This window comes from Gracilinanus agilis, chromosome 3 (assembly GCF_016433145.1).
Source record: "Gracilinanus agilis isolate LMUSP501 chromosome 3, AgileGrace, whole genome shotgun sequence".
NCBI classification, from domain to species: domain Eukaryota; kingdom Metazoa; phylum Chordata; class Mammalia; order Didelphimorphia; family Didelphidae; genus Gracilinanus; species Gracilinanus agilis.
The window spans coordinates 638,831,250-638,844,746 of NC_058132.1; the positions used below are offsets into that span (position 1 = coordinate 638,831,250).

Sequence of the window (13,497 nt, forward strand, 5' to 3'; positions counted from 1 at the left end):
TGAGTTTCTTTTCCCCTATGCTAGGGACATGAATCTTCAAAAAAAAAAGGAAAATAGGAAGATTTTTCATTATAGGCAATCTTTTGAGTTGAGCCATCCAAGAAAGAATTTCCTAATCAAATGTAGTATTGTGGCCTTTACGTGACTTGCTGCTGTGATAATGGAACTCGGCACAAGAAAGAACATTTTAATTTAGCTAGAAAGATGATTTTTTGATAAGTTAACTTGAAGTTGCTCTGAATGACAAGATAGCCAAAAGAATAAGATTGCTATCAATTGAACCATTAGGGAATGTGTCATTCTATCTATTTTTAGAAACATGCTTCCACAATTGGAGTTAGCTATTTGGAAATGAATGCCCATGCCTCAGAAACTATGATAAGACGGGTATTACAGCACTGCTGGATCTCACAATGAGGTGACTTCATCTAGTTTCGGTAATAACTGACATTTACATAAGTTATCATTTGCAAAGTGCTTGACATAAATTCTACCAATGGAATCTTACAAAAATCCTGGGTAGTAGGTAATACAGATAGTCTCCTCATTTTATAAATGAGAAAAGTTAGGCTCAGAAAAAATGAAGTGATTTAATTATTCAAAATCATACAACTTGAGATTAACATAGGTAAAGATTGGTCCTTCTGACTCTTAATTCTGTCTCTTGGTCCGATATGTCAAGCTATGTTAACCCTAAGATGAGAGCATTAATATCAACCAACTATGGATCTTAAATTAAGTTAAATTAGTATATTTTTTGTTGGTGTTCATTTGTTTCAGTTATGTTCAACCATTTTGGGGGTATCCCATTTGGGAATTTTCTTGGCAAAGTCCTGGAGTGGTTTGCCATTTCCTTCTTTAGCTCATTTTACAGATGAGGAAACTAAGCCTACCTGTGTTAAGTGATTTGTCTGGGGTTGCATAGCTAGTAAGTGTCTGAGACAAGATTTGTATTCAAGAAGATGGGTCTTCCTGATTTTCTAAGTTTTGTAATCATTAGTCTACTTAATGTTTCTATAGAATTTGTCAGCCCGTGATCCTACTAAATGTACCTATTAAGTAGGGACGTGGCTAGTCATTCAATTAGCTTAAACTAGCTACATGATAGTTTGGAAAACAATCAAGTTTTATTTTTTAAAAATTATTTAGGGGCAGCCAGGTGACTCAGTGGATTAAGAGTCAGGCCTAGAGATGAGAGGTTCTAGGTTCAAATTGGGCCTCTGACGTTTATTTCCTAGCTCTGTGACCCTGGGCAAGTCACTTAATCCCCGCCATTGCCTAACCTTACAATTTTTCTGCCTTGGAACCAATACTTAGTATTCATTTTAAGATGGATGGTAAGGGTTAAAAAACGTTTAAAATGAATTTATTTTTAAATGAATTGGTATTCTGCTCCTCCCACTAGCCTCTTCTACACTAGACCAAAAGCAAAAAAAAAAAAAAAAAAAAAAAAAAAGAAAAATATAACCCTTATCATAAACACAAATAGTCTTACAAAAAGAAACTTCCATTAGCCATGACTAAAAATATATGTTTTCCTCTAAATTATATGTTTATCTCTTCTCTGGTAACTGATATTTCCTCTTTATTTTTCTGACCTGGTTTATTATTTCAAATGTCAATGTGGCCATTCCCTAATAGGAGAACACCCTGTAGTTTCCATTTTGGGGCTGCCATGAAAAGAGCTGATACAAATATTTTCATATATATTCATCTTTTTCTTCTTTTTTCAATCTCTTTCGGGTTTAAGCCTAGTAGTGATAGAATTGGGTCAAATAAGCATAGTTTAGTAACTTTGGGGGCGTAGTTCTAAATTACTTTCTAGAATGGCTAGACTAATTTGTAATTTTGCCAAGAGAGCACTTGTTTATTTCTGGTTATCCAAAGTCCCCCTTTTCTTCTTTTGCCATCTATGCCAGTGGGAAGTAAGGGATAGAGTGTCCAGTCTGGAGATGGAGAGGTCCTGGGTTCAGGCTGGCCTTGAACATTTCCTAGCTGTGAGACTCTGCTCAAGCCACTTAACCCCAATTGCCCAGCCATTATCACTCTTTTGCCTTGGAAATGATAACTTAGTATTGACTCTAAGACAGAAAGTAAGGGGTTAATAATAACTCATATGAGGTAGAACCTCACAAGTTCTCTTAATTTGCATTTCTCTAATTTTTAGTCACTTAGAGCACTTTTCTTTCATATGATAGTTGATAGCTTAGATTTTTTTCCTATGTCCTTTGACCATTTATTTGTTAGAGAATAGCTCTTAGTCTTAAAAATTTGAAGCAATTCTTTTTCTATCTTGGCTACCAGACCTTTCTCCAAGAAACCCGTTTTCATTTCTAATTTGAGCTTGTGCAAAACTTTTAAATTTCATGTCATTAAAGATGATCTATTTTCTTCTAGGCAATCTTATCATCCCTTATCTTATCATACAATTCATGCCTTGTTCCTCTAATTTATTTCTTGTTTCTAATTTGTTTCTAAATTGACTTAGGGGTAAAAGGATACATCATTGTTTATTATGTAGCTCTTTACCTCAAAGTCATATAAACGTTTAGAGCTTAGCTTGATATTTGCCATGAGATGTGGGGCTAAACGTAATCGCTGTCCCCGCCGCTGTCCAATTTTTCCAACAGTTCTTGTAAAATAGTAACTCCTCCTCCTAGGATTGGAGTCTTTCATTGGATTGGACACTGGTGTCCTGAATTTGAAACCAGTAAATTTTTTTTAAAAGATTTTGTTCCTATTTGGTATGTTTGTTCTAGGCTAGCATGTTTAAATGGTTCTTGGATCAATGAATATTCCACCAATTTGAATTCTGTTCCTAATATGAAGTACAGTATTTAATAGTATCAAAGCTGCACAAAAACTCAGATCTACTAAGTGATCAGTAAATTATAAATGAGGCATTTTATTCAGGGTCATAAATCGCCCTTTGTAACAATTCGGTGTCTTACTCAGACAGGGATATTCAGAGAGGGGAGGTGACAGGCAGAGGTTATAGATGCTCAGGAAGGGGATGCCCAGGTAGATAGCTGGAACCGCAGGTCACAAGTTATTTACTGTGAGATGATAGCACCTTCCTGGAAAAACCACAAAATGCTTTAAGCCATGTTCAGCCAGCAGAGGCAGGCATCAGCATCAAAGGGGGTCACCGACTGGGTAACTGCGGGAAAGGAGAGGTTACAGAAGTGGTCTAGGGACAGGGCTAATTAGAAATTACTCCAGTATATTGGAGTTCTCTTGGGGGGCAGTTAGAAATTGCTGGTTGGGGCAGAGGTTCCCAGGGATTCACCTTGGGGTGAAGTGGAGATGATTAGAGACTATTAGTCAGAACAGGGCAGGGACCCAGAGATTCCCAGGGATTGACCGTAGGTATAGGCAAAGATTGAATTACTTATTGCTTTAACTAGCAGTGAATTTCCTTGTGGGAAATGTGGCCAGATTTCTTGTTCTAGCCTGCCAGGGAACATCTGTTCTGAAAATGAGTTGGTAGGAGCATAGAAAAATAGCAAGATGCTTACTCAGTTGGGGGATTTGTAGTAGTTGCACAGGTCCCACTTTTTGCGTTGCCCTCATTTCATTTGTATATGTTGTTAGAGGTAGCTCAGTTCTCTTTCCACACTCAAGAAGAGGAAATGTTGCTTCTTTTCCCCCACTCTACTCCATTGTTTACTCTGGGCTAATCTAACTTTGCTTTTGGGGCTAAATGGTTCAGTGGACAGAGTGCTGGACCTGGAGTTAGGATGACCTGAGTTCAAATATGGGCTCAGATACTCACTAGCTGTGTGACCTGGGAAGTCATTTAACCTCCGCTTGCCTTAATCCAGTGGAGAAGGAAATGGCAAAATGCTTCAGCATCTTTTCTTTCTTTTTTTTTTTTTTTTAAAGTATTTATTTATTTAGGATATTTTTCCATGGTCACACAATTCATATTCTGTCTCTCCCTTCTTTCCCCTCTCCCAGAGATGACAAGCAATTCCACTGGGTTTTACATGTATTATTGTTCAAAATCTATTTACATATTATTCATATTCACAATAGAGTTATCTTTTCATGCCAAAACCTCAATCAAATCCCTATCAAAGTACATGATTGATCATATATTTTTCTTCTGTGTTTCTGTTCCCATGATTCTTTCTCTGGTTGTGGATAGTGTTCTTTCTCAAAAGTTCCCCTGGATTGTTCTGAGTCATTTCATTGCTACTAGTAGAAAAGTCTTTTACGTTTCATCTCTGTGTACAAGGTTCTGGTTCTGCTCCTTTCTCTCTGCATCAATTCCTGGAGGTCCTTTCATTTCACGTGGAACTCCTCCAGTTCATCATTCCTTTCAGCACAACAGTATTCCATCACCAACAGATACCACAATTTGTCCAGCCATTCCCCAATCAAGGCACACCCCCTCATTTTCCAATTTTTTGCCACCACAAAGAGCGCAGCTATAAATATTTTTGTATAAGTGGTATGGCTAAGTCAAAGGGCAGGCAGTCCTTTAAAGCCCTTTGGGCATAATTTCAAATTGCCTTCCAAGAATGGTTGAACCAATTCACAACTCTACTAGCAGTGTATTAGTGTCCCAATTTTGCCACATCCCCGCCAACATTTTTCACTTTCCTTTTCTGTCATATTGGCCAATCTGCTAGGTGTGAGATGGTGCCCCAATGTTGTTTTAATTTGCATTTTTCTGATCAGGAGTAATTTAGAACACTTTTTTTTTAAACCTTTACCTTTCGTCTTGGAGTCAATACTGTGTATTGGCTCCAAGGCAGAAGAGTGGTAAGGGCTAGGCAATGGGGGTCAAGTGACTTGCCCAGGGTCACACAGCTGGGAAAATTTAGAACACTTTCATATGATTATTGATAGTTTTGTTTTCATCATGTGGAAACTGCCTATTCATGCCCCTTAATCATTTGTCGATTGGGGAATGACTTGATTTTTTTTTTTTGTAAATTTTACTTAGTTCCTTATATATTTGGGAAATTAAACCTTCTTCAGAGAGTTTTGTTATAAAAATGTTCTCCCAGTTTGTTGTTTTCTTTCTAATTCTGGTTGCATTGGTTTTGTTTATACAAAACCTTTTTAATTTGATATAATCAAAACCATTCATTTTACATTTTGTAATGATCTCTATCTCTTTTTTTTCTTTTAATTTTTTTTAAACCCTTAACTTCTGTGTATTGGCTCCTTGGTGGAAGAGTGGTAAGGGTAGGCAATAGGGGTCAAGTGACTTGCCCAGGGTCACACAGCTGGGAAGTGTCTGAGGCCAGATTTGAACCTAGGACCTCCCTTCTCTAGGCCTGACTCTCAATCCACTGAGCTACCCAGCTGCCCCCAGTTCTCTATCTCTTGCTTGGTCTTTCAGTATCTTTTCCAAGAAAACCCCATGGACAGTATGGTCCATTCAGTCATGAAGAGGTGGACAGGACTGAATGACTGAATAACAACAGCTTTGTATATATAAACACTAAATAAATGCTTGTTAACAGTCTTGGCTGTAGCATTATAAAATCCTACTCTTAGCTGCTGGCCCATTCCTCTGAAAGTAAACTACCCCAGTGGCCTTGGTTCTAGGAAAATATACTACTGTGGGAACTTAGATCTGTTACTTGCTTCTTTCAGCCTCACTTTCCTCATCTATAAAATGAGGATAACAAAAGCACCTAACCTTACTGGTTGTTGGGAGGGAATCGAATGAGATAACTTGTATAAAAGGCTTGCAGACCTTACTGCACTGTGTAATTGTGACTGATAGCATACCAAAAGGCCGGCCTTTCAGAGAAATTGTAACTTGCAATCAGAGTGTCCTTTTCCTTCTGGTGATGGCCAATCCCATTCTCATGTACTGGGCTTAGCCTTCATGCCTTTGGCTTTCTGTAGTCTTCTGCTCATGGTTTCTTTCCCAGCAGCTAGATTTGTTTTCTTTTTTTGTTCCCAGGATGTGATCATCCCATCTTGGTTTGCTATAGCAATCACTAGGTAAATGCTGGTTGAATGAATGAATGCATTGAAAGCTGTTTTTCCCCCCCATGTTTGTAAATTGCCCAGTGGATTAACTGAAGTAGAAAAGCGTATTCTTGCTGAAACAACCTATTTGGTATAGCTGGTACAATCGTAGAATTTGGTAGACCCCCAAAGGACTTATGCTTTTTGACATTTTCATATTATGAGAAGAATACTGGTTTGGTGTCAAATCCCACTTCTGCTTCTTTTCTGTGTTACCTTGGGCAAGTCACTTAACTTCTGTGGGCTCCGTTTCCTCATCTATAAAACAAAAGGGTAGGATTTAGATGGCCTTTGAAGTTCTTTCCGTCTCCTTAGAGCTGTGATCCTATTAACTAGTTAACTACAGAATTCAGAATAATTTTCAATACAATTCCAACAAATTTTTAGCTGCTAAAAAAAATAGGTGCTCTGATTCCAAATCAGTGATTTTGTTATTTTTCTTACACCGGAAAGACATCTGAATGGTTTTATTAATGACTTCCAGTTAATTTACTTGTAATTATTCTTTTCCTGCAAAATTTTGAACCCTTTATAATTAATTATGCTAAGAAATATACTCATGAAAGTCTTAAACGTATTCATGTACTAGGTCTTTGCTCGCTGGTTTTCTCTCCCCCATCATAAATGACGATATTATTCTTTCCTCTTGGCTAGGTGGCTCCAAATGATGAAGCAGTGGTGACTTTGCTGTGTGAGTGGGCTGTGAGCTGTAAAAGATCTGGAAAACACCGAGCTATGGCCGTGGCCAAGCTTTTGGAGAAGAGGCAGGCCGAAATTGAGGCAGAAGTAAGGCTTTTTTGTTTGCTTGTTTTTTAACCTAGGCTTTTGACCATTATAATTCCAAAAGGCTGTATTGAGAAGGATACAGCCTTTCATATATCCAACTTGGACATTTTCCATGAAGATTAGAACAAGAAGATGGAGACTGACACCAGACCTTCCCAGTGGATTCACTTTAATCCTAAGCAAGTTGGTCTCCTGGCCATTTTTTTCTTTTTTTTTTTTTTAAGTTTATTTAATTAATTAATTTAGAATATTTTTCCATGGTTACATGATTCATGATTCTTTCCCTCCCCTCCTGCCGCCCCTTTCTCATAGCCAATGAGCAATTCTACTGGGTTTTACATGTCTCGGGCCATTTTCTTAGACATTTTCAAATGTAATAATGACTTAAGAGTCAACACAAAAATGTTTGTTGTGAGTCAACCCAAAGGCCTCTAAATATTTTATATGATTATATATGTACTCACATTGATAATCATTTTAGAATAGCATTAAAAGAACTAGGGTGGGAGTCATTGCTTTGAAACATTTATAATCTTCTATTTACACATTCAGCATAGTGGTTGAGTGCCAGGTCTCAAGTCAGGAAGACTCATCTTTGAGTTCAAATTCTGCTTCAGATATTTTACTAGCTGTGTGACTCTGGACAAGTCACTTAACCCTATTTGCCTCAGTTTCTTCATCTGTAAAATGAGCTGGAGAATGAAATGGGAAACAACTCCAATATCTTTGCCAAGAAAACCCCAAATGGGGTCACAAAGAGTAGGACACAACTGAAAATGACTGAACCACAAAACTGAACAAAAGCATAGATGTAGCCTATGTGATTCTGGCTCTGGGTCAACTAATGTTGCCTAATTTGGTCCAGGTGAGTGCTGCAAAAGTTTCCCATCCGGCTGTTTCTCTGGGATACTGATCACAGTTGACTCTTTTCTTTTGTCGTTCATACCTGTCGTTTATAAACAGATTGCTGTCTGTTACCCATAGCATAACCAATATTTTACAGTTTGGTGCTTCATTTGTCATATAAAAGTTTTGTAGGAAAAAGGAACCATGTTGCTACGATTACCTTATTCTAGCAAACTTGTTCTGTTTCCAATCTGTAGCGGTGCGGCGAATCCGAAGTCTTGGATGAGAAGGAATCTCTCTCTTCAGCCTCCCTTGCTGGGTCCAGCCTGCCTGTCTTTCAGAACGTCCTGCTTAGATTTTTAGATACCCAAGCTCCCTCACTGTGTAAGTATTTCCTTTCTGATTCAAATTCGGGAGAAAACCTCTCCCCAGTGGGCTGAGTTGCTAAATTCTTTTTCTTATTCTTATCCGTAATTGTCATCTTGAATTTACATTTACTAAAATACCTACCATCTTGGGTGCTGATGTTAGTGTCTTTCTCTAGTATACAGAATTCTAGAGTGTCCTGTCATTGGAAACTTAAAGGTATAATGAAACTTGCCAGCTGGAACATTGGAAAGACTTTTTTTTTTTTAATGAAATTTTAAAGGTTTTCAAATGTAATACGCCGAAATGATCCATGCCCCTAGAATTATATTCAGTAACTGAAGAAGCTTTAATAGCAAATAAGGGTTCTTGAATAAAATTCAGAATAGATCTTCTTTTCTCCTCAATGTGAGGTTCGATAACCTTATTCTAGCAAACTTGTTCTAGCTTGAGAATGAGAAGGAACTTTAGCAGCCGTCGATTCCATCTCCCACATTTTACAGATGAGGAAACTGAGACGCTGAAAGATTGAGTACCTGGCATTGTCACCGAGCTAAAGGGTGTCTGAGATGTAAGGTTTTGGACTCCCAAGTCCAGCATATGGGCAAAGACTTTAGCTAGAGAATGAAAAGACAGGAATGAGAAAGAGGAAAGAGAAAATGTTGGATCTGTTAAGGAAAGACCTCAGTGTGAGGAATGGAAAATGAGAAATTGATGGTGGAAAAAGGGAGTGAACTCTAAAGAAACAGGAGGTGCCAGAGCTTTGGGATCATCATTTTTATTTTAGGAGTCTCATAATTGTTGCCATATTGACTCTGTTGTCCTGACCTCGAATTCAATTCAATTCCCTCAGCATTTATTAGGTACCTTGGTACTCAACTGGCCTTGGGGATACCAGGATAAAAATAGCCTGGGTCCTCAGAGAGTTTCCTTCCTTTTGAGGGGAATGGGACTGGGGAACTACACATACAGAATGTCTCTAAGGTAGGACAAGAGAGTGTTTGGATGAAGTGCTGTCAGAGAACTTCATGGAGGAGAGAACCCTGACTGTGGGGTCTGAATAGACTTCGTAGATCATAACATCTGTTTGAGTGTGAACGCTGTGATGGGTCCTCCTAGCTGGTGGTGACAAGTAGGGCAGGAATCAAGCCACAGAGGTTTAGCTTGAGACTTATCAGTGAGTGTAGTGGTTAGAGAGGGCTGCAGAACTCACAAAAATAGAATAAAGAATAGTCAGGAGAGGGGAAGGAGTGGGAATATTCATGGAACACAAAAGGGTTCCCCCTTCTCTTGTTGATTCTGATCATTCTTGGCAAAATTAGTCTGTTTAATTGATTACTTTCTGGTTTACTAAATCCTTTGCATCATCTTTCTTATTGGTACCTTGGGAAGGAGGGTAGTACCAATAGCATCAGTACAGTATAATGTTAAGAACGCTGCTCTGAATGTCAACTCTACTTTTGTGAGAAAGAGAAAATATTAGATCAGATAAGGAAGGGCAGAAAGTGAAGAATGGAAAATGAGAAATTAATGGCAAAAGAAAGGAGTGAACCCTAAAGAGACAGGAGGTAACAGGGCGTCAGAGTGGAACTGGGACTGAAATCTTTTATTTTGGCATGGTTCCTAACTGTTGCTATTTTGGAATGCAATTCAGTTCACTCAGATTGGCCACATCTTTTTATTTCTTGGGGCCTCGGTTTCCTTATCTGTTAATGAGGGACCTCCTTAGGTCCTTTTCCGCTTCAGATCAATAATTCGGTTAACTCTCCAAGGTGCTTTTCATCTCCAAATCTATGCTGGTATACTTTTTGATAAGTAGATGAGGAAGCTAGGAAGCAAGTGCCTTGTCCTGCATTATAAGAGAGGTAAGGAACAATGCCTAGATTTGAATCCAGTCCTTACATCTGGTAAGTGGCAGGGCTAGGACCAAGCTTTGGCCTTTTGGCTTCATCTTTATAGTATTCTTTCCACTGTTACTCCTGCTGTTGAAAAACTTAAGGCTTCTCCTCTTTAGGTAACTGCTTCTTAAGGCTCCACATCCCTGGAATTATTCAAGTCCCACAACCCAGTGACTTCAGGGTACAGTCTTAGAGATAGATGAGGGACGTGCATTCGCCTCCAGAAACATCATTTAGAGAATGTCCTTTTTGTTTGCTGTCATTTTGAACCTCTTTGCAAGAATGAAGACTTAGAGCCACTTTCCCTCCTGGACATTTCCAATGCTGTCAGTCCATTGGGTCCCCGTAAGGGATAGCCCATGGCTAATATTAAATGAACCTGGATTTGTAGTTGGAGTAGTCAGAGATTAATTGACCAGTTTCTTTCTTTCTTGTTTTTAAACCCTTAATTTCTGTGTATTGGCTCATAGGTGGAAGAGTGGGCAATGGGGGTCAAGTGACTTGCCCAGGGTCACACAGCTAGGAAATGTCTGAGGTCAGATTTGACTCTAGGACCTTCTGTCTCTAGGCCTGACTCTCAATCCACTGAGCTACCCAGCTGCCCCCACCAGTTTCTTTTAATGGCTCAATCTGAGAAGCCCCTGCCCACATTTGCTTTTTAGTTCTATTTCCGGTAGGTTGGGGAGACTGGTCTTTTGTCATTGTGGCGTGAGAGAAATACCATCGAGCTTTAGAAGCTTAAAACTGCACTTGGACTTTTGGGACACTTTTATATGGCACCTCTAGTTTACGAAGGGATTTTCCTACAAGATAGGTAATCCATGCGGCGTTCTTCTCATCCCACAGATTAGGGAACAGTCTGAGAGTGAAGTGATGTATGCATTAGCCAAGTATATGGCAGGGTGTCAGGCTTCCAACCCAAGACTGGCCAGCTCCCAAGTTTATTTCTTTACCTGTAGGTCCAGGTTGACTCCTTGAGCTAATAAAAATAATAATAATAATAATAATAAAAAGTCTTGTTTCTACTGCATACAGTGAGTGGGCTGCCATGACTCTAATAGGCTCCAACAACTGGACTTATAGAGCCAGCAATGGTCTTTCCTTAACTCTAATGCCTCATTCACAAAGGTACAAAAAGAGACAAAGTTGTGGCTACAGTATCGGTACTGAGAAAAATAGATATAAGTAGCAGACATTTTTCATGTGCGTCTACCTTGGTTTTTTGTTGCTCTAGTAATATTGTGATCTAATTTTAAAAATCCTCAACTGCTATTTTGGAATTGATACTGAATATTGATACCAAGGCAGAAATGTAGCAAGGGCTAGACGATGGGGTTAAATGACTTGCTCAGGGTCATCCAGCTGGGAACCATCTGAGGTCAGATACGAACCCAGGACCTCCTGTCTCTAGACGTGGCTCTCAAACTACTGAGCCACCTAGTTGCCCCTGTCAGTATCAATTTTAGCAATGATAATTAGACCCTGGTTGAAGTCTCTTCGGTGGAGAGTGGAAATAATCTCTTTTTGATGGAGTGGGATGTAGATTTTGCATTTCAGTTTAGTGAGGGATTCCTAGTATTGGCACATCTCTCCACTGATCTATAACAGTGACTCATGTGTAATTTATAGACTGAGCAACTTGTCTGGAGCACTGAGAATTTAAGTGACTTCCCCGTGGTCCCACAACTATTACGTGCCAGAAGCAGAACTTGAACCAAGCTCTCCCTGGATTCCAGACCAGCCATCTAGCCATTTTGTCACACTCGTGTCAATAATCACAAGAACTTAAATAACATTTAAAAACTTCAATAACTTCAATAAAAATGTAAATAACTTAAAAGTGTCTAATGTTTACAAATTGCTTTCATCACAGTGGTCTTGTGGTATTGGTAGTGCAAATGTTATTTGTGTGTGTGTGTGTGTGTGTGTGTGTGTTTTATGATGAAGAAACTAAGGCACAGAGGTGAAATGACCTGCCTAGGACACTATGCTAGTGAGTATCATAGCCAGGACTTGATTTTGGGTCTTCTGACCAGTGCTCTGGCTACTTTATCATGCTGTGTCTCAGAGGTAGTACTGCTACCCTGCCTTTGATGAGGAGAGGTTATTGGATACCAGTGTTCCAGGGCAGATCTCTGAACTCTTAAGTCTAATCCTTGTCATGCTCCATCATGAAGTTCGTACTAGAATCCAGGCAAAATTACCCCCTTCCCCATGGTGAAATATATGATTTCTTGGAAGATCCAACATTGACCCCATGACTAGTGGTCAAAACCCATTCAAGGTACTAGAAAATAACTGATAACTTCTTACTTTGTTTCCCCGTAGCGGACCCAAACAGTGAATATGAAAAGATAGAATTTGTGAATCTGGTGCTGCTCTTCTGTGAGTTTATCCGGCATGATGTTTTCTCACACGATGCGTACATGTGCACATTAATATCCCGAGGGGATTTGTCAATAAGTGCCACAACTCGGCCTCGGTCTCCACCTGGGGAAAATCTGGATGAACATTATTCAAAGGACAATGATGTGAAATTAGAGGTAAGGTATTGAATATGCCTTCTGCCTACTTGGTCAAGCTTGAACTCCACCAGTGGGGACAGAGGATGGGGTGGGATGGCAGGCACCCCAGTGCCCTTGTTCTTTGACTTAAATACTGTTAGAAGTAGAAACCCAGTGTTTTAATAAACACTATATTCCACAAGCGATAGAAATCCTTACGTGCTAAATTATATATAGTCAAGCCATAGAAATCCTTACGTGCTAAATTATATATAGTCTATGTCAAAATTGTTAGTTTTGGTTTTTCAAAAAACAGTATTAGTTCGTTTTCCATGAATTCAGCTTGAACCCTAAATGATGAAGAGTATATTTTCATCCTGGAACTTCCCTTTTTTTCCTCTTTCCTCCTCAGTGTGTCTGCTCTCATTTTCTAACCTTTAAGAATATGACACGAGATCCCATAATTTTCCCCACTTTAATTAAAATTTGATCTCCTGTTAGCCAGGGAATTCCACTTTCTGTGGTATACAGGCATATATTTTGTGATCAATTGTGGGTATTTATGAAAACTCAGAGCTGCTCATAGGCAGTAACATTAGGATAAGGAAGCCGTTGTGTGATGACTTACGTAGTGTAGTTAATTGGCCCCTTCAGGCTCCTCTAGAAAGTAGCCATTATTCTGAGAGGTGGACCAAAGCCTTGAACACTTCCTGTAAAAGACTACTAGTCATTTCAGCAGAAGTACAATAAGATGAAACAGAATCCTGGGCAATTCACATGACTAAGTGTGGGCCCGGAGAAAATGTATAAAAATGGACTTAACTTCTTTCATGGCAGAAGTGGGGAACTGTGGGTGAGGAATATGGTATGTACCAGGCACAGTCAGCATGATTGGTTTTGCTGAATGTCTTTTGATTGTTTTTCATCTTTCTTTTGTAATCATTGTTACAAAGGATGACTCTAGTGGGGGTGAGCAGGAAGTTATTTGGAAATGCATGCAATAATGAAAACAAAAGGCATCCTTCCTTTAGAGAAAGAGAGAGAGAGAGAGAGAGAGAGAGAGAGAGAGAGAGAGACAGAGAGAGAGAGAGAGAGAGAGA

The 13,497-nt window shown here is 39.2% G+C and overlaps 1 protein-coding gene across 1 annotated transcript in view; it reads left to right on the top strand.

Moving 5' to 3' along the window:
• MED12L (mediator complex subunit 12L) overlaps positions 1-13,497 on the top strand; it is a 386,104-nt gene that overhangs the window by 86,442 nt on the left and 286,165 nt on the right. The window contains exons 13-15 of the mRNA XM_044669473.1: positions 6,652-6,783; positions 7,887-8,013; positions 12,222-12,436. Coding sequence (XP_044525408.1) covers positions 6,652-6,783; positions 7,887-8,013; positions 12,222-12,436 — 474 coding nt within the window. The remainder of the gene's footprint in view (positions 1-6,651; positions 6,784-7,886; positions 8,014-12,221; positions 12,437-13,497) is intronic.